Raw genomic sequence first — 18,546 nt, 5'->3', positions numbered from 1 at the left:
GGCATATGTCAGATCTTTTTTTTTTTACTGTTTTGCTCACTGTTGAGACAACATACATTCATTTGTACAATAAGACATTTGAAATAAATAGGCGTACACTCACATTTTAACGGTAGCACACAATTCAAGGCAGACAATTCGTCATTGAAATTGGAGGAAGCAAATTTGATCTCAAAATTGACAGGTCATTGAGGTATTAAAAAAAGTAATATAGGTTAATCAAAGCAATACATGCTCATTTTTTAGAAATCAATTTAGCAATTAAACTTTTTTTGTACAAAAATGTCAAATATATTTAAAAAGATCTTTTAATCCAAATTATATTCCTTAAATAAAAGTTAATACAGCCAACAGCCATGTCAATAAGGTGATGAGACCATCGCTGAAGATCATTTTGATCTTGTTTTCAATTGTCTGAAGCAAATGTGATATGAGGCTTTGTTTCCGCACCCTGCAGAGAAACGGTGGTAGCGTACCGCTGGCCCGTGTTGCGTGGAATGGTGGGACCCCGCTTATTTTTGATCGCCTTATTCTGAGTCTCCATGGCTTCAATGTCCTCTGTCTTTTTTATGGAGTTGCTCGCCTCTTTTTCTGCAGCTAGTTTCCTGGATTTCCGAGTCTTTTTCTCTCGGATTGACTCGCGCTCTTTCCTGTAATATGCAGTGAGGCAGAGATTTGAATTGTGAAGAAAAACAATTGATAATTTTTCCCAAAATAGGAGGAGCATAAATCATACTTGAAATTGATGATCTCAAATTTCTTGTTCCGATAGAAGGAGCTGGTGTTCATCATGTACAGCAGGATCATATCGCATACAAAAGCTCCCTGGAAGGAGATTTAAAAAAAAAAAAGTTCTCAATATCATTCCATACAGTCCAATTCAAATTTAGCAACGATATTAAAACGATAACTCACTATTCCTAGAAGAGCAACACCCGAGCCAATGGCAATTATTGTGGGAATAATGTTGAATTTTCCAGCCTGCAAGAAGCAAAATAAAACAAAAAATATTCAGCGTAGTGACCAATACTGAAATCCTAATTTCTCCAATTACAGCTACGAACCTGCCCATTGATCATGATGTCAAATCGAATTCCATATACTTTATACAAAGTGCGAAATGTTTCCCCATTTTGATCCTTAAAGTATCTGGCATATCTGCAAGGAAAAGACATCAGATGGTTGAGTGAGGAAAAAAAAAATGGGGGGACTGAGGTGACATACCTGAAGTTGTACCCTGATGTGACAGAGTTATTCAAATTCATGTCCAAACGAGTGAAGCTGTATTCTGGATTACACTTGGAGTAGTCCTTATCCAAATCACAGTACCACTCAATTAATATACCAACAGACCCACCCTAAAATAAAATAAAAATAATCAGAAGATAAAAAGGGATTTTCTTTTCTCTCCGATACTTACATTAATATCTCATTGAATTATATATTGGGAAAAAGGAGACTTTTTTTTTTTTTTAAATTACATCCTGGCACTTAGTACCTTTGAAGCCATGTCCTGGAAATCGTGTCCAGCACGTTTGATCAGATCTCCAAGTCGAAATATGGGACAGTAAGGATGGTCCACTTGGTCGTAGGAACATCTTTTCAAGTAGCTGTCATCAGCTGTATCAAGGACGTTGGACCTAAGAAAGTGAAGACAGCAAAACCCCCCAAAAATTATTATTTTTCGATTAATCGATTCTGTAAATATAACGTTTATTAGCGTTTGGACCTGACTGCTGAGCATCTTAAAAAAACCTCTTCCAGCACTCAACCAGTTCCCCATCTGTCATAGGGCTATGACCATACCATTGGCATGCCTGCCTTAATTTAAAACCCATTACGAGCAACTGTCGAGTTTACCAACGCCAGTTAATGGCGTTTCGGATTACCCGTCAAAAAAGACGACGAGTCAGGAACCCGAAGAAAGACGTGCTTCATTTCAATGAGTTCATGATGTATGTTATTGCCGTGACTAGTGCCATCTGTCCACAACACTTGAAATGAAAGGGGGGGGTCAATTTTGCGTGACACCTGTTAGGCTCGCCGTCAAGGGCATCGAGCATGACTCTTTCACCGTCTCACTGAGTGCAATGCACAGGGCGTATTAATAGAAAGCACTCTGCACTATTTAAATCATGCACGGGCCACATAGTATATTTCTCAGATCGCTTACTGATCTATGGAGGCACACCTTCACTCATCGCCACTTACTTTGAAAATTCAAACTTTGGAAACCTGATGAAGTTCTTGATGTAAACGGTGAAGTTTTCAGCTTCGTTCAGTAATGGCACTCTGGGAGGAAAGATAGGAAACAGTTGTTTCAAAGGAACGGCAGTTATCGGTAAAAAATAGAAGGTGTGAAAATGTCTTGAGATACCCACATGGGTCTCTTGCTGTACTCGACAGGACACCAGGCATGAATCTCGCAAGTGCCAGTGCTGTTTATACACAAGCCTGTTTTAATTCCTGATGGAGAGAGCAACGTTTGTTGGCTGGGTAGTGCTGAGAGAGTGGCGATTTAAAATCAGATGCATTGAAACAGGGATTGGACCATATCAATTACAATAAGTGGTACGTCGACTTATATATAAAATATAAACAGTGATTAGGAGGAGATACTCAGGCCACGCCCCTTAAAGGCACACAACGTCAAAGTCGAGGTACCACTGTATTGCATGTTGGCAAAACACAAAATAATCAGGATTCCTTTTTACATTTTTAATGATTGACAAGAAATGCTCCTCACCATGCCCTGCTATGACAGTTTCCCCCTCAGTGCAGTCATCATCACTAAGACATTGGCCATTTGGTACCTTCAAACTCTGTGATGCACACAGTAAATGATATGGAAATAATATTTGGTCATCCAAATGCAGAAGCGATGATATTTAGGCCATTACAGAATTGGAAGACATTTTCCGGCCCTCGAATTTCTAATAATCAATACGCAAACGTGTGATTTATGGTTCTTCTGAGACAAAATGTAAACAAACTGGAGTGTTGACTGAATATTATTTGCTGTAAAATACCAAATATCTCTTGGGCACTCCTAAAATAAACGTCATTAGTCCCTCACGTTTGATCACACATATAGATCAAATATAAATTATAGATGAAATATAGCAAATAAAATAAGTTTATTGCTAATTGCTACGTCTTCCTCGTGTCATAATATTTATTAAATTAGACACATTTAAAATGGTATTATGTTCTGAAGTTGTGTTTTTCCACAAACACACAACCCCGCTACTAAATAAAGCAATTTAAAGAAAGAGAATAACTCATTACAACAAAAAGACATGAATATCTAAGTTTTTCTTTACTTCTTTTTTTCTTAAAACAGCTTCCATGTACGCTTGAGCAAAAAAATGCTAACATTAGCATTGATTTGCAACCCAATTATTCTCAGTCCTGTTATTGTCCTTACAGTAGTAATTAAATTAAAGTAGTATTAAAGTAAAATCCACCTAATTTAATTATAAAATAATAAATTAGCTGTTATTTAAATATATATTTTCAGGTTCCTGACTATCTGTAATAGGGTTGCTCCAAACACAACAAAATATACGATAAGACGAGACTGAGTTGGATGCATCAAATAATATGGTTTATTACAAGTTTTTCTTAAAAACATAAATGGGGAATTATAAAACGAACGGTTGCTTGCTGGCTAAATTGTCCTCCGATTCTGGAATGACCCATGAAATAACATGGAGACTGGCCTGTGTGGACTCACCTCGGCACAGAAGCCCAGCCTCTGATTGGGGGTCTCAATGTAATTTGTAACCACGAAGAAAACCTGCTCTCCCTGCACAATACAATTAAGGTTTGATTCATTCTAACGAAGAAGGAAAAGGTTAAACGAACCCCTGGGGAAGATCAATATTATTAAATGTAAATCTCATCAGGCAAATTCTGCTGCTAATAACATCTAGATAAATTATATTCCTTCTTGACAAGGGGAGATTTTAATATACGGTACATTTGGCGGAATGACGTAGTCCTCGGCACTCCATAGGTGAAGGCCGCTCTCTGAGCTGTTGGTCAGTGTGACGCCTTTGAGCTTGGTGATGACGGAAGATTGGATGGCCTCCTCTCTTTCCTGGTAGCCCTTCTTCATCACAAACACCCACCTAATGCAAAGAGCAACCACCATGAGATTTGTCATCAAGTCTCACTTGCTGCTTTGTCGGACTTTTTTTTTTTTTAATCTAGAGCATTCTAATCAAGTTTTCTTAGAACAGATTTTCTGTCTTGTCACTTCAATTTCACTTTTGCGTAATCTCCTTACATACTCTGATGTGATATCACACACCTATATACCCTTCTGAAGGATTAAAAATTATTTATAATAAAATAACCCCACACACATGCCCTGCCACTTTAACAGAGCAAAGCACAGGACTTGCACTGGCACAACTATTTTTAACTTTGTGAATCACTTTGTGGAAGGTTAGTTTTTGCAAAGGCACCATTGGACAGATACAATAGGCGGCAAGGCATGATTGCACCTTACCCGATTATGTATCCCAGCACGGCCAGTTGGTAGATTCGAAATAGTATTCCGATCTTCCTGTTCTCTGCGATGACATACTTTTCCGTCTTGTAGTTGAGGAGGGAAAAGAAGAAGGTGCCCCAACCGGCCATGTCGGTGGTTGTGAGAGGGAGTGAGGGAGTGAGGGAGCTGCACCAGGCAGTGCTTGTCCCCTCCTCAGCTGGTTGACTCGTCAAAACCACTGTCACTCCAACAAGCTTCTCCAACATGCCTGAAGGCAACATGAGCACACATCACATTCAACCATCTAACAGGCTTTTAAGATGACTTTTGAACTTCATTTATCAGGTCATTCAAAATGAGGTGATATTGAACCCAAATAGTTTTTGCATAATTGCATTTCAAGTTGTGGGCCGATAATCAATTTTAGGGCCCTCTATGTATTTCTGGAATAATCAGAAAAGTGCCATCTAAATTCTTTATTTCTAATTATGGCAAGGGACAATTGCTTATTTACAATGTTGACCTGATAACAAAGGGTAAAGTAAAATTCTAAAGTACAAAAAAAAGTGCAAATACAAAACATACTGTTAAATATTTTTATTCTTTGTTCTTGGTCTTTCTTTGTACATTACTCTTGTTTAAATAAGTGTGAATTTTTTATAAGACAGTTGAAAAAAATACGTTCTATAAATGTTATAAAAAACATGCTTAGTGTATTTTTGATTCGATCTAGTTCAGGAATTTTCATTTATTATTGCAGACAGAAACGTAATCGCCGCCTCTTTATTCTACAGCGGCATCTAGCGACTGAATTGTGTAATTGCATCACAGTGTCAGGACCGCAGTTTTAGGACCCTTGTTTTTTGCCAGATCACAAATGCAAACATAAGGTGGTTGAGAAAGGCCCAAAAAACTCCAATAGTCACAGTCTAGATTCTGTTGATTTAGGGTTTTACGCTACTTCTCTTTTTTAAAGAATCCCACCAGAAAATTATGAATTATGTTTTGCCGATTATTTACAATTTTTCAAATGTATTCCTCCCAAACTCCTGAGAGAAAATTCCGGCTCGAAGGACCCCAGGCCAATGTAATATTAATCCGCGAAGCAACCCTTGTCAAAAATATCGTTTTATAAGTACACTATTAATAATTGATTGTGTACATATTCTTAAAACATAATTTAAGCGCAACAGGCGTGAAGGCAATAAACGCTAGAGTTTGCAAAGTTGGGGGAATGAAAATACTTTTTTTTTATGCGGATGGATATTTCCAGTGACGTGGCAGCCTCTAGTTTATAACAACGCTTGCGCCATCTTCAACACTTTAGTAGAAAGCAACAAAGACCCTACGGAGGACCAACATAATCTTTAATATCGTCACTTTATTGTAAGTAGGAATTAATTTCGCTCGTTTCGTTGATTCAGCTGTCTGTGGGCCTGACTTGTATCGTATTCCTCGATTTTTATGAAGACACTCTAACCTGGTCTTCAGCATCGGCTGCTTTTGTGTTTTAACGGTGACTGATTTTAAAAAGTGTTACGATACTTGGGTGTGCTCTTTCGATTAACGAACCACTGTGTAAGATTTGATTTTACAATTTGTCGACGTTAGCTGTTGACTATAGCAATGACTCAACATTTTCTGTCATAACGTCCATTATGGTAGGCAGCAGCTGAACATAAAGAAGTCAACAAGGTCTCAAAATGGCGCTGGTAGATTGTTAACGGTTGAATCACCCCCCCCCCCCCCCCCACACCCCCCCCCCCCCCCCCAACTTAACATGCTTTCGGTTACTGCAATTAATTCAATTTGCCTTTTATTAACATGATTTTATGACTAAATCCCATGGATTAAATGTATACCTCATAATTAACTCACATTTTCCTGCTCAGGTTATTAATACACTTGGATGTCTTATGCTTTTAACATACATCAAAACACGTTTTTCTGTTCAGGTTTTCAATGCAGTTGATTTTTATGCATTTTAGGTGCAAACATGCAGATCTTTGTGAAGACCCTCACTGGCAAGACCATCACCCTTGAGGTTGAGCCCAGTGACACCATTGAGAATGTCAAGGCCAAAATCCAGGACAAGGAAGGCATTCCCCCTGATCAGCAGAGGTTGATCTTTGCCGGCAAGCAGCTGGAAGATGGCCGCACCCTGTCCGACTACAACATCCAGAAAGAGTCCACCCTCCATCTTGTCCTGCGTCTTCGTGGTGGCATGCAGATCTTTGTGAAGACCCTCACTGGCAAGACCATCACCCTTGAGGTTGAGCCCAGTGACACCATTGAAAATGTCAAGGCCAAGATCCAGGACAAGGAGGGCATTCCCCCTGATCAGCAGAGGTTGATCTTTGCCGGCAAGCAGCTGGAAGATGGCCGCACCCTGTCCGACTACAACATCCAAAAGGAGTCCACCCTCCATCTTGTCCTGCGTCTGCGTGGTGGCATGCAGATCTTTGTGAAGACCCTCACTGGCAAGACCATCACCCTTGAGGTTGAGCCCAGTGACACCATTGAAAATGTCAAGGCCAAGATCCAGGACAAGGAGGGCATTCCCCCTGATCAGCAGAGGTTGATCTTTGCCGGCAAGCAGCTGGAAGATGGCCGCACCCTGTCAGACTACAATATCCAAAAGGAGTCCACCCTCCATCTTGTCTTGCGTCTTAGGGGTGGCATGCAGATCTTCGTGAAGACCCTCACTGGCAAGACCATCACCCTTGAGGTTGAGCCCAGTGACACCATTGAAAATGTCAAGGCCAAGATCCAGGACAAGGAAGGCATTCCCCCTGACCAGCAGAGGTTGATCTTCGCTGGTAAGCAGCTGGAAGATGGCCGCACCCTGTCCGACTACAACATCCAAAAGGAGTCCACCCTCCATCTTGTCCTGCGTCTGCGTGGTGGCATGCAGATCTTCGTGAAGACCCTCACTGGCAAGACCATCACCCTTGAGGTTGAGCCCAGTGACACCATTGAAAATGTCAAGGCCAAGATCCAGGACAAGGAAGGCATTCCCCCCGACCAGCAGAGGTTGATCTTCGCTGGCAAGCAACTGGAAGATGGCCGCACCCTGTCCGACTACAACATCCAAAAGGAGTCCACCCTCCATCTTGTCCTGCGTCTGCGTGGTGGCCAATAATCTGTTACAATTCTGTGTTCAAGTCAAAAATAGTGTTAATTTCAAAGGCATCTGCTGTGATGGCCAAATGTTCAATGCAAATGGTTGAAATAAAGAGTTAAAGCTATTATTTTGGTGTTTTTCTTTAAAGATATATAAATACTGTGCAACAATACATTTTTTTTTAAATGCTATTGATTTATTACAGCTACATTGAATTTCAGCAGACCTGCTTGGTGCCGGGGATGATGTTCCACATCTGTTTTAGGATCAAATCAACCCAGCTTACATTTGATACCAACTGATCCCACTCTGCTTGGCTGTTCCTACAGGTGAGGAGTTCAATTATACTGAGTAAAGATTTGGAATAAATGCTTCTTGAATCCTTTTAACTGAAAATCATAATGTAAAATACGGTATAATTTTAAGATGCCATAACTTTAATTTTCTGTAATTGAGCAGATTCTACAATTGATTCCCTCTATTTGAACCTGTTTTGTGCAGTGCTTGTCACGTCAGTATGTAAACAGAGCCTGCATCATGATTTGTGGATGTAATTTAATTTGCTCCAGGTCCATGTTGTCTGCACTTAAGATGGCTTGGTGGTAAAATAAATGTACTGCTAAGAAAATAGATTACATTATTGATTAGGGCAATAATGGCCAAAATTGACTTTCTGCCGTTTGATCACCTTCAGTCATCATAAGAGTAGATATTCATAACTTCAGCTAATGATCTTCATGTTATACTCTAGATGGCAACACCACCTTATTGTCTTCACTATCACTAATGAAAGTGGATTTGATACAAATACACAAGTAATTTGTGTAATATGCATTTTGAACCATTTTATTACCAGCTTAAGGGAAAAAAAACATCAGAATGATAGTTTTATTCATTTATTCCAAGAAATTACAACAAATTGGTCATGGCAGATGCCAAAACAAAAACATGGAATTGCAACCAATTACTGGCCACCCCTCAAACGCAGGACAAGATGGAGGGTGGACTCCTTCTGGATGTTGTAGTCGGACAGGGTGCGGCCATCTTCTAGCTGCTTCCCAGCGAAGATCAACCTCTGCTGGTCAGGGGGAATGCCTTCCTTGTCCTGGATCTTGGCCTTGACATTTTCAATGGTGTCACTGGGCTCAACCTCAAGGGTGATGGTCTTGCCAGTGAGGGTCTTCACGAAGATCTGCATGCCACCACGCAGACGCAGGACAAGATGGAGGGTGGACTCTTTTTGGATGTTGTAGTCTGACAGGGTGCGGCCATCTTCCAGCTGCTTGCCGGCAAAGATCAACCTCTGCTGGTCAGGGGGGATGCCTTCCTTGTCCTGGATCTTGGCCTTGACGTTCTCAATAGTGTCACTGGGCTCAACCTCAAGGGTGATGGTCTTCCCTGTGAGGGTCTTCACGAAGATCTGCATGCCACCCCTAAGACGCAGGACAAGATGGAGGGTGGACTCCTTTTGGATATTGTAGTCTGACAGGGTGCGGCCATCTTCTAGCTGCTTGCCAGCAAAGATCAGCCTCTGCTGGTCAGGGGGAATGCCTTCCTTGTCCTGGATTTTGGCCTTGACATTCTCAATGGTGTCACTGGGCTCAACCTCAAGGGTGATGGTCTTCCCTGTGAGGGTCTTCACAAAGATCTGCATGCCACCCCTAAGACGCAGGACAAGATGGAGGGTGGACTCTTTCTGGATGTTGTAGTCTGACAGGGTGCGGCCATCTTCTAGCTGCTTGCCAGCAAAGATCAGCCTCTGCTGGTCAGGGGGAATGCCTTCCTTGTCCTGGATTTTGGCCTTGACATTCTCGATGGTGTCACTGGGCTCAACCTCAAGGGTGATGGTCTTCCCTGTGAGGGTCTTAACAAAGATCTGCATGCCACCCCTAAGACGCAGGACAAGATGGAGGGTGGACTCTTTCTGGATGTTGTAGTCTGACAGGGTGCGGCCATCTTCTAGCTGCTTGCCAGCGAAGATCAGCCTCTGCTGGTCAGGGGGAATGCCTTCTTTGTCCTGGATTTTGGCCTTGACATTCTCAATGGTGTCACTGGGCTCAACCTCAAGGGTGATGGTCTTGCCAGTGAGGGTCTTCACGAAGATTTGCATGCCACCCCTCAGACGCAGGACAAGATGGAGGGTGGACTCCTTTTGGATATTGTAGTCGGACAGGGTGCGGCCATCTTCTAGTTGCTTTCCAGCGAAGATCAACCTCTGCTGGTCAGGGGGAATGCCTTCCTTGTCCTGGATTTTGGCCTTGACATTCTCAATGGTGTCACTGGGCTCAACCTCAAGGGTGATGGTCTTGCCGGTAAGAGTCTTCACGAAGATCTGCATGGTTCAACCTGACGATTTAAAGATAAAAGGGTAAAACATTAAAATCCTCTCTCAAAACCCCAAAGTGAAATATTAGATTTTTAACATAAACCACAATTTGAATGTAATTTTATTTTAATTAACATATAGTAAGTGAAGGTGTTGAGGATATTAAAACAAAATCTATTAGCGCTCATGTAGACAGCGCCATTTTGAGATCTTGTTGACTCCCTTTTGTTCAGTTGCCGTCGCCCATAATGGAAGCTTCCACTGAAAATGTCGAGTCACTGCTATAGTGAATATCCATTGAATCCATTGATAGAACAAAAAAAAAAACGATGAAACTGACGACAATTTAATATAGTCAAAGAACTGTCATATAGTAGTTTGTGAGTTTCGTTACATTATTTGTTTTAAAATGCGTCACCATCAGTTATAAAACCAAGTAAGTAAGCGAATGTTTATAACCCCAAAAAAATCCAATTCACGCCAGAGACAATTGATATAGAAATACAGATAAATATATAATACATTTAAAAAATGAATCCAAACCTTAGAAAACCGAAGCGCAGGAACAACTCAACTTCTGTTTTGTATCGAAAGCGGTGTGTTGTCGACCTCTACTGCAACGCGTCAGAAAAATCCCTTTATATACACAGTAGCAACTGCCACGTCATTGACAATATCCATCCGCAGTAAAAAGTAGTACGCTACTTCCACCAGACCGTATTCCAATCCATACGGTCAATTTTGTTGACACCCAGTACACTTAAAGTACGTTTTAAGAATAAATACGATCGAATAACAACGACAGAAACATTATAAAACGACTTTCTTTTTAAAACACGGAGAGCCCGGCGGAATAATATTCCATGGTAATAAGGTCCTCCTTGGAGTTTTCTCGAAGGATCTCGGCTTCTCGAATCTTCCTGCTTTGATTGGACGGAGGGATTGTTTGTTTGATTTGTCATTGGTTGCTGAGCAGTAAGTAACCTAAAATGTCGACGAGTAACCTTAGAACAACAAACAAGACACAACTAGACTTTATCAGACTTTATACAAGGCCCTTTTTGTTTCGCCTTGCAGTACTGAGTGAATTTGTTCTTGTTTTGTTTTTGTGTCGTGTAAACTTGACTAAATGGCACAAGGTGAGACGACAAAATGGTGGGGACTAATTTGATCCCATTTAAACGTGACTGCTAAACACGTGCTACTAGCTTGTGTTATTTTAGTCTCTGGGTGAGGACTGCCACAGTTGGCCTCACCTTAATCACTTAGTAAATCTTTTGGTTGGGGTATTTGTGTTTGACCTCTGAGTAGAAAAGTACAGACGCAAGTGTAATTAGGTACCAAAAAATATAAATTCATTTCATGATCACTGTTATATCTAAATCTGCCTTTTTTTAAATGTCCTGTATTCATCCAGAGGTTGAATTAAGTGTATTTTAGTAATGTGACTTATAGAAAATACTGTATACATATTTTCAAATATATGCAAAAGTGTCAAGACACCAAGGGCCAAAGTCAGACACCCTTCAATTTGTCATGTAAAATAATAAACTTAAACAAAGTGATTAAAAATTTATATATGGCCTTGTGGCTTTCTATATGTGGTTGATGATTTGATTAGAGCTAATATTCTTGTATCTGGGTCATAGCGTATCATCTCGCAACATGTTACACGACACCCAACCCGTGATGTACCGCGTCAGAGTTTTCCAACACAGAGCTATGTGTCAGGCTGAACTAGTTCAACCCTGGAGGGAATGTGTTTGTGCAAGTCAGCTGTACTTTGCCCTCCTCCATGCTTGGAAATAATTGCCTGACCCCAAAAATATTCCAGGAAGAAGCCCATCCCTTGTACTTGTAAAAACTGGTTTATCACGTGAAAGGTATCTCTCACATCTCTGATCAACAAAGATATTTACGATGATCACATTTGAATAGATCTGGGAGGAATCGGTAGATGAAAATGAGGACATTTTTGTTATGTAAATGACTTGTGATGGACCTTTGACGTGGTTGCGCAAACAAGTTGGTCCAGTTTTGCTGGAACTTTCTAAGGTTAGCTGACTACAATCACCTTTCATGTAACTGTTTGGAAAATATGAATGAATTCATTGTGAAAACTTCCGTTTGTTTCAGAATGGCTCTTGTGAAACATACCGGTGGCTGCCATTGTGGAGCTGTTCGGTTTGAAGTCTGGAGCGCTCCAGACCTCCATGCTTTTGACTGCAAGTATGGGTATTTATTTTTCATGAGTATGCAAAAACATAACATTTATTGACATTGTCTTTGTCATTTCCAGCTGTAGTATTTGCACAAAGAAACAAAACCGTCATTTTATTGTCCCAAAGGTCAACTTTACTCTTTTGCAGGTAGGGATTTTGTTTTTCAAAGAGTTTACAATTGCAAAAAAATATAAACATGTTTTCATCTTTTTCTTTTCCTAGGGTGAGGATCATCTGACCACGTATACATTCAATACTCACGCTGCAAAGCACACTTTCTGTAAAAAGTGTGGCGTTCAGAGTTTCTACACACCACGCTCCAACCCTGATGGATACGGTATGAAGGAGAATTGTTGACGCACCACATGATGATTCTCCATGTAATATAAACATGTTTTCTTTATACTGCAAACACCCAATTGAGCATAGTGTGAGTTTGGTGTAAACAGATTTTACATGACAGGCAAATACGGCAATCCACTAAAAAAAAAACCCCTTGAAAAATAGGACGCAAACAATTTTGTTTCAATTTATCATGATCTTTTTTTTTTTCTTTTTTCCATTATGTCCTTTTCAGGTGTCGCTCCACACTGTCTGGATCTAGGCACAGTGCAAAGTGTTACAGTAGAGAAATTCTTGGGGGACAAATGGGAGGAAAGCATGAAAGCACACAAGACAATCAAAGACATGTCAAAACAAAAGAAGGGCAGTCAGTTGGAAGAGACAAAATAAGTTGTGGTATAAAAATCAGTATTTTGATCAGCATAAAATACAGTGCAGATTGACTTTTTTTTCACATGATTGAAAATACTAATTGTGCTTATTTTTGAGGCAAAACTCTTATGAGTTTATGTAGGTCAGCTTATTCAAGTCATAAACATCATAGTATAAAATCCTAATACATTTGATTAACTTTTGGTCCCCGTGGAATCATCTGGAATGTATTAACGAACATGTAGCGTGAGAAAGTGACGTACAGATACCGAAACCAAACCAGTTGAGTGCGATGACAAAGCATGGCAGCCTAAAAAAAAAAATTAGAAATAAGAATAAATTTTAAAAACAGATTGTGATGGTTAAACTGTCTTTTACTGTTCTTACTTTGCACTGCCTGTAGCCATTTGAGTCTATTATGCAGCAGAGCACTGAAGGAAGCAGCCAGCTGAGAGGAAGTTCCAGGAAGGAAACATATTTCCTTAACAGGCTGACAGTTACCAAGGAGAACAAACAGCAGTCTAGGGAACAGGAAGAGAGTTTTTGATTCACGTTCAGCACATTTGCAGATGATTATCATTAAAGTCGACCATTTCCTGGCACGTTAGTGGAATTGAAAATAATACAGCGTCCTTATATGACCCTGGCTGTTAAATTACATTGGGCTTAACTATACACACATATAATTTGTTTTAAAAAAAAAAAAATCACATTTTTTATCTTGTTGACAATTAACCCTTTTTTTTGCCGACAACATTTTGATTCAGTGTAGTGTTTCACTCATTCCAAAAAAGTGCTTTGCTCTCTTTTATGATGCAATGTCAGTGTTTGAACAAATGAGCCTTTTTTTTAGGAGCTCCTGAATTTATCGACCAAATTTCAAACTCTTAATGAAATTGAAAACCATGCATGGGCCAAAAAGGCTTTATTAGGTTAACTTGCAGTATAGTCACGTGAAGCTTAATCACGTTACAGGTCGGTCAAGCCGATGACGTGTTACTCAGTCCATTCAGTTTAAAGCTGTAAAACCTGCTTGAGCATGATTGATGACAAGCCTTCTGGTTTTTAGATGACTCACTGAAGGTTGCGTTTGATGGAGCCTGGCAACTGTGCTGACTATTGCGAAATGATTAATTGCTCTGTTTCTTAACAGCCCCTGTTGACCTGACTAGCTCTCAATCTGTTCACGTGTTGCCCCAGTTTCCCTCAGCCCCCTCCCACATTTCAAAAAATGCATGTTAGGTTAACTGAAGACTCATTTGTCCTATATTTTGAAAACTAATCACTAAAGTGATCCTAAAGCTCACTATGGACAATTAAATGAAACTGAATTTGGATCAATTCTTTCCTTTTAAACCTGTCATCAGTATTTTGTTTTTTTTCTGACACTGGCCTCAAAATATTGAAAACCCCAAATTCCCTTGTGAATACAAAATATATTATATACTCTTTAGTACAAATAAAAATCACTTGCATCTGTGCTGTGCACAAGGGGGCGCTATATCGTAACAAACAAAATGTAACTAGCACCAAATGCACATTATAAAATATTTAATGTACATTATCAGCATTAATGACCCTGACATTAATGCTGATAATGTACATTACATATTTCCTGACAAGTATAGCTAAAAAAGAACCCTATGTTGACACAAGTAGAAAAATTACTAAATACGGTGAAGGTATCCAATTTACCGTTAGGTAGTTGGTGAGTGGAAGCAATGTGCCTGAGGAGAAAAAAACAAAAACAAACATATTTGACGTGACAAAACGACAATAGATTTGTGATTATAATACAAATGTAATCAATGTCCTAAAAAATGAGGCTATGTAGTTGGATCAAAAACAATAAGTGAGAGATTTGTTACCAAGCCTGATCTGATTGGAAGATTTAAAAAAAAAAAAAAAAAGTACATTTATGCCAGGAGAAAAAGCTTATTTGGTCATACTCCCAAACCAGAGCGGTCCCACTTCACCAATTTAGTGTCAGGATTTATTGCTTCTATTTGAGAGCGCAGCAGACTGCTTTTGAGAATTATTTTTGGCATGTACAGATGTTCTGAAAAACATTGTAAAAATGCACAAGATTCACTGTTTTTGGCAAAATGATTGTTTTCCTGTGCCTTTATTTATTTTTTTGCCATGTTGTGTAAGATGATTTTTAATGATTGACTAAGGCAGAAATGTCAGTGGATTAAAAACACCAAACAAGCCTTGAAATTCAATCTACCTGACAGCTTTATAGATAGCTACGTGATTGCTATGGCCACTGACTCCTCTTCCATCGAAGGTCAGCGCCTGAAACAACAACAAAAAATGTCATTTTGTGGTTGGAAGGACACAATCGGTGCATCCAAGAGTGAGTGAAGACAAATCTAAAGCGAGAACAATTTTCCTGGTTAGCTGTCGGGTTTCTGACCCAGTCTGTGGAGGTACTTGGCATCTGCCACCTGATATTTAGAGGCCATTTTTTTTTTCTCTGTGCATGCTTGAACCTTTGAGCATGTGGGAGAAAAAAAAAGCCTTAAAACTTGGCAGTTTCTATGTAGCATATTCAAACTCGGGATTGCTATGAATCCATCTCTAAACTAGCACACCAAATCCTAACTGCCCCTACTTATATTTTAGGAAGGCTCAAAAATCCCGTCACGCTTGAACAGAAATAATAGTGTTGCAGAATTTTCATAGAAACCACAGCAAAACAGAATTAAGGGCAAGAATGTTGTGGTTCTAAAACATGCTTAAGCAAATAGATTGCCTTGGCAGAATGAAAAGTAGGAGTTATCACACAGGAAATCAAAGCTATGAGTTATGTATACCATGTGGAATGTATGAGCTCTCAAATGCTTCACAATTATAGAGCTGACCAGGGAGACTCTCCATTCTGCTTTGGGATCATCTGGAAGGTTCCTGGAAGGCAAAAGAAAAGCACTTGGGCTTCACTTGGTTGCAGTGATGTTACATCAGAATTTTATTAAGACTAGTCATGTCTGGGTTGTAATCTCACAGGAGTTCCGTAATAGTGCGAAAGTGTCGCCCCCCCTCTCCCACCTCCGGCATTTTTAAGTTGCCTGCCTGAGATAAATGTGCGTGCATAAAGCAAAGGTGGTTGCGGGGTCACGTCTACTCGCGTTCCCCTTCCTTTTGTCGCAAACAATGAGTCAGGACAGTTGAGCAAGTTGGGGGAAGTGATGGATTAGGTCACATAACTACTGGCAGTGAGGCAGGCCAGTGAGGGTCAGGCTTTGGGGTCACAGTGTCAGAGGGAGGAGGGGCTGCTGTTCATAGCCATCATGTGGAACATCACATCATGTGTTCGGACCTTTTGAATGGGACAACTATGCAAACAGAACAACCAAATGTATTCTGCCGAAAATTAATAAGTGTTTAAATTGAGACTCCAGCCAAAGGCACGAGCTGTCTTTCACTAGGAAATAAATCTACTAGCTCAATATTTGATCATTTCTTTCCTGGATTTGGCTTTAACCTTCCCAAAAAGTTCAACACGATTATTTGCTATTTGTCTCATGGCTTATATTTCTCACTACTGCATTCATTCAGCTGTTATTTTAGACATTTGGTTTCTGGGTGGGAGGGATGTTGGAAATGAACAAAAGACACAAGATACCTGACCTTTCCTCGAGCAGACCAAGTGTTGGCGTCACTATGGCAACGCAGCAAAATGTCCTAAAATAACCTACGTACTTGTAGCTTTACACGTGGATGCCTAATTGCTTGCAGGCGGTTTTATGTGCAGTCGCCGAACTTTAGCCAAATGTCGATTTCCAAGGATTGCGATTCTGTATCTCTCTATTTAACAATTCTTGCTGATGACATTTTTGTGACACAGAACTCAGCTTATTCGTGTTAATCAATTTTTTTTGTGCTCATAGCAATTCTAATTGAAGCAGAAAACATTGGTTGATTCATGAATCGTATGCCTGTCGTGCATTTTTGATATTTGTCGTGCATTGTAGATATTTGGTATGGGATTAAAACACAAGCTGAATTCAGCAACTAGAGAAATATCAGGGGAAGTCTAGATTCACTTTGATAAAAGACGACACTGTTAGGTTTGTGCAGTAAGCAGTTCTAATCTGCCGGGAGCAGACCGAGGTCAAGCCAGTGCGAGTGCAGAGGCAGCCGAGCGTGTTCCGATCGAGCGTGATCACAATGGCCACAAAATGCACTGGGGCCCCAAATTCTGTCAACACAGCTGTCCTATTCATAAGCAATAATGGGAAAATCCCATTTTCAAACTGGATTTACATGTCATCTGACATTCTGTCTTAGAGTTCCAAGTTACAGTTGTGACGGGGGGGGGGGGGGGGGGGGGTACTGGTAAACAGTACTTGCTCGTAGGATAAACATCTACTGTCTGTGCAGCTACTTATAAGTTAAATAATGCAGTCACTGGATTTTTTGCATGTGACCCATGGAAGTTTAAAAGAGATAGTTAAGAGCAAAGTGTGGTTCGCCACAAAGCACGAGGCTTTCGATGAGTCAGATAGTGTGGTACGACCTACATTAGCAGTGCTTCAGAGCTTTGCCAAACTGGAGTTGGGGATGCGGGTGGAGGGGCGTGCAAGGAGAGCGGTGAGAGAGCGAGCAAATGTGAGTGGGGCTGGAGTTTGCCAAAAGCTGATTAAGTGGGTGCTCAAACAGCAGAAGGGGAAAATGGGCTCCAATCCAGTTCTGAGATCAAAGTTCAGATACAGTCGCTGACAGACAAACACATCCATAGTTGGGCAGCAGCCTGGGGGTGCTTTAATAAACATTTTTGACAGAAGCTGTGCTCTTACGAGAAATTCTCTTTTCGCATCATCACACGAGGTCGTGATTAAGAAGATTAAGACATTGAATGGTGAATGCTTGGAACTGGTACATGGTAGCATCATTTTAAAATGAATTATTACATATGTGAAATTTGCTTACTTGTGGTTTAGTATGGTAATTCTGGAGGATGGTATCCCCAGTTTAGCACAGCTGTTGAAAAGTTCTTGTTTACGCTGAGCACCTTGATTGTAGTAGTTCCCTGTAAGCACATAAGGTTGCAGGTGCATTGAAATGTAGGAGTGTTAAATGTAAGGTATCAGAGATTTTTTTAAAAATTAAAAGTTGCCTAGCTCAAACTCCCCCAGTGCACAATAATATCAATTTTGGATCCCAGATTCAATTATTGGGTTTTAACTAAATATGTCTGGGGAAGCTTGTATGTTATGACTATTGCAATGAAATTAAGCGAACACTCGACTACTCATCATAAAGTAGACTTCATAAAAATGTGGTGTTATCGTACCTTCCGATAAACAGAGCAAATGCACGTTGACATTACATTCAACAAGTCGTATGATCGTTGGTCCGAAAAACATGCATTCATCATCCGGATGCGCGGTTACAACGAGACAGTTAATATCAGATCCATATGTGTCTAACTTGGTTAACGCATGGATTCCATGTTTTAAAGATCGCCGATGTCGATAATAAATGCATTTTAAACAAAACAGATATGCCACAACTACGATTACGACCAACCACAAATACATTATTTTTCACCGTACTCATAAACAAACCGTGTTAGGACAAGTGTAGTATGATTGGTTCCATTAGTAAACTACGTAAAATCGTCGAAGCAATTTGTACAAATACGAAAATAATAAAA

The 18,546-nt window shown here is 40.1% G+C and overlaps 5 protein-coding genes across 10 annotated transcripts; 2 read left to right on the top strand and 3 right to left on the bottom strand.

The window, feature by feature from the left end:
• Positions 1-8: 8 nt before the first annotated feature.
• Positions 9-6,180, bottom strand: p2rx5 (purinergic receptor P2X, ligand-gated ion channel, 5). The gene is made up of 13 exons (XM_088397757.1): positions 5,084-6,180; positions 4,517-4,766; positions 3,983-4,133; positions 3,737-3,808; positions 2,747-2,822; positions 2,382-2,466; positions 2,212-2,292; positions 1,499-1,640; positions 1,225-1,358; positions 1,065-1,158; positions 916-981; positions 737-825; positions 9-650 (listed from the first exon to the last, which is right to left on the bottom strand). Exons 2-13 carry the CDS (start codon positions 4,762-4,764, stop codon positions 407-409), a joined length of 1,482 nt encoding a protein of 493 aa, XP_088253883.1. The 5' UTR covers positions 4,765-4,766; positions 5,084-6,180; the 3' UTR covers positions 9-406.
• On the top strand, positions 5,721-7,746 carry LOC148386370 (polyubiquitin-C-like). Its single transcript, XM_088397761.1, has 2 exons — positions 5,721-5,884; positions 6,487-7,746. The coding sequence occupies exon 2, from the start codon at positions 6,495-6,497 to the stop codon at positions 7,638-7,640; it is 1,146 nt and encodes a 381-aa protein (XP_088253887.1). The 5' UTR covers positions 5,721-5,884; positions 6,487-6,494; the 3' UTR covers positions 7,641-7,746.
• Positions 7,747-8,502: 756 nt separating this feature from the next.
• LOC148386369 (polyubiquitin-C) lies at positions 8,503-10,657 on the bottom strand. Its single transcript, XM_088397758.1, has 2 exons — positions 10,492-10,657; positions 8,503-9,968 (listed from the first exon to the last, which is right to left on the bottom strand). The coding sequence occupies exon 2, from the start codon at positions 9,958-9,960 to the stop codon at positions 8,587-8,589; it is 1,374 nt and encodes a 457-aa protein (XP_088253884.1). The 5' UTR covers positions 9,961-9,968; positions 10,492-10,657; the 3' UTR covers positions 8,503-8,586.
• Positions 10,657-15,109, top strand: cenpv (centromere protein V). 6 transcript variants are annotated; one of them, XM_088397767.1, is made up of 6 exons: positions 10,657-10,923; positions 11,887-12,003; positions 12,085-12,177; positions 12,248-12,317; positions 12,393-12,507; positions 12,748-15,109. In XM_088397767.1, exons 3-6 carry the CDS (start codon positions 12,086-12,088, stop codon positions 12,900-12,902), a joined length of 432 nt encoding a protein of 143 aa, XP_088253893.1. In that variant the 5' UTR covers positions 10,657-10,923; positions 11,887-12,003; position 12,085; the 3' UTR covers positions 12,903-15,109. The 6 variants fall into 6 exon arrangements, with proteins under 6 accessions (XP_088253893.1, XP_088253892.1, XP_088253899.1 ...); XM_088397769.1 differs by lacking the exon at positions 10,657-10,923 and adding an exon at positions 10,930-11,087; XM_088397766.1 differs by lacking the exon at positions 11,887-12,003.
• pigl (phosphatidylinositol glycan anchor biosynthesis, class L) lies at positions 12,281-18,466 on the bottom strand. Its single transcript, XM_088397762.1, has 7 exons — positions 18,184-18,466; positions 17,820-17,919; positions 15,704-15,794; positions 15,115-15,182; positions 14,580-14,611; positions 13,272-13,405; positions 12,281-13,194 (listed from the first exon to the last, which is right to left on the bottom strand). The coding sequence occupies exons 1-7, from the start codon at positions 18,428-18,430 to the stop codon at positions 13,066-13,068; spliced, it is 801 nt and encodes a 266-aa protein (XP_088253888.1). The 5' UTR covers positions 18,431-18,466; the 3' UTR covers positions 12,281-13,065.
• Positions 18,467-18,546: the final 80 nt, after the last annotated feature.

This window comes from Syngnathus floridae, chromosome 15 (assembly GCF_059516105.1).
Source record: "Syngnathus floridae isolate MCC-2025c chromosome 15, RoL_Sflo_1.0, whole genome shotgun sequence".
Lineage (NCBI taxonomy): Eukaryota > Metazoa > Chordata > Actinopteri > Syngnathiformes > Syngnathidae > Syngnathus > Syngnathus floridae.
The sequence above is the reverse complement of the archived record's forward strand: the minus strand, read 5'-3'. Positions and strand labels throughout refer to the sequence as shown.

Coding starts and splice junctions, on each gene's coding strand:
- LOC148386370 (XM_088397761.1), top strand. CDS start 6,495: ATGCAGATCTTTGTGAAGACCCTCACTGGCAAGACCATCACCCTTGAG.
- cenpv (XM_088397766.1), top strand. CDS start 12,086: ATGGCTCTTGTGAAACATACCGGTGGCTGCCATTGTGGAGCTGTTCGG. Junction 12,178..12,247: donor CTCCATGCTTTTGACTGCAA/GTATGGGTATTT, acceptor TGTCATTTCCAG/CTGTAGTATTTGCACAAAGA. Junction 12,508..12,747: donor CTCCAACCCTGATGGATACG/GTATGAAGGAGA, acceptor TGTCCTTTTCAG/GTGTCGCTCCACACTGTCTG.
- LOC148386369 (XM_088397758.1), bottom strand. CDS start 9,960: ATGCAGATCTTCGTGAAGACTCTTACCGGCAAGACCATCACCCTTGAG.
- p2rx5 (XM_088397757.1), bottom strand. CDS start 4,764: ATGTTGGAGAAGCTTGTTGGAGTGACAGTGGTTTTGACGAGTCAACCA. Junction 1,359..1,498: donor TCCAGGACATGGCTTCAAAG/GTACTAAGTGCC, acceptor ATTTTATTTTAG/GGTGGGTCTGTTGGTATATT. Junction 651..736: donor TTTGAGATCATCAATTTCAA/GTATGATTTATG, acceptor TGCATATTACAG/GAAAGAGCGCGAGTCAATCC.
- pigl (XM_088397762.1), bottom strand. CDS start 18,430: ATGTATTTGTGGTTGGTCGTAATCGTAGTTGTGGCATATCTGTTTTGT. Junction 17,920..18,183: donor TTTGCTCTGTTTATCGGAAG/GTACGATAACAC, acceptor ATGTGCTTACAG/GGAACTACTACAATCAAGGT. Junction 14,612..15,114: donor GCTATCTATAAAGCTGTCAG/GTAGATTGAATT, acceptor TTTTCTCCTCAG/GCACATTGCTTCCACTCACC.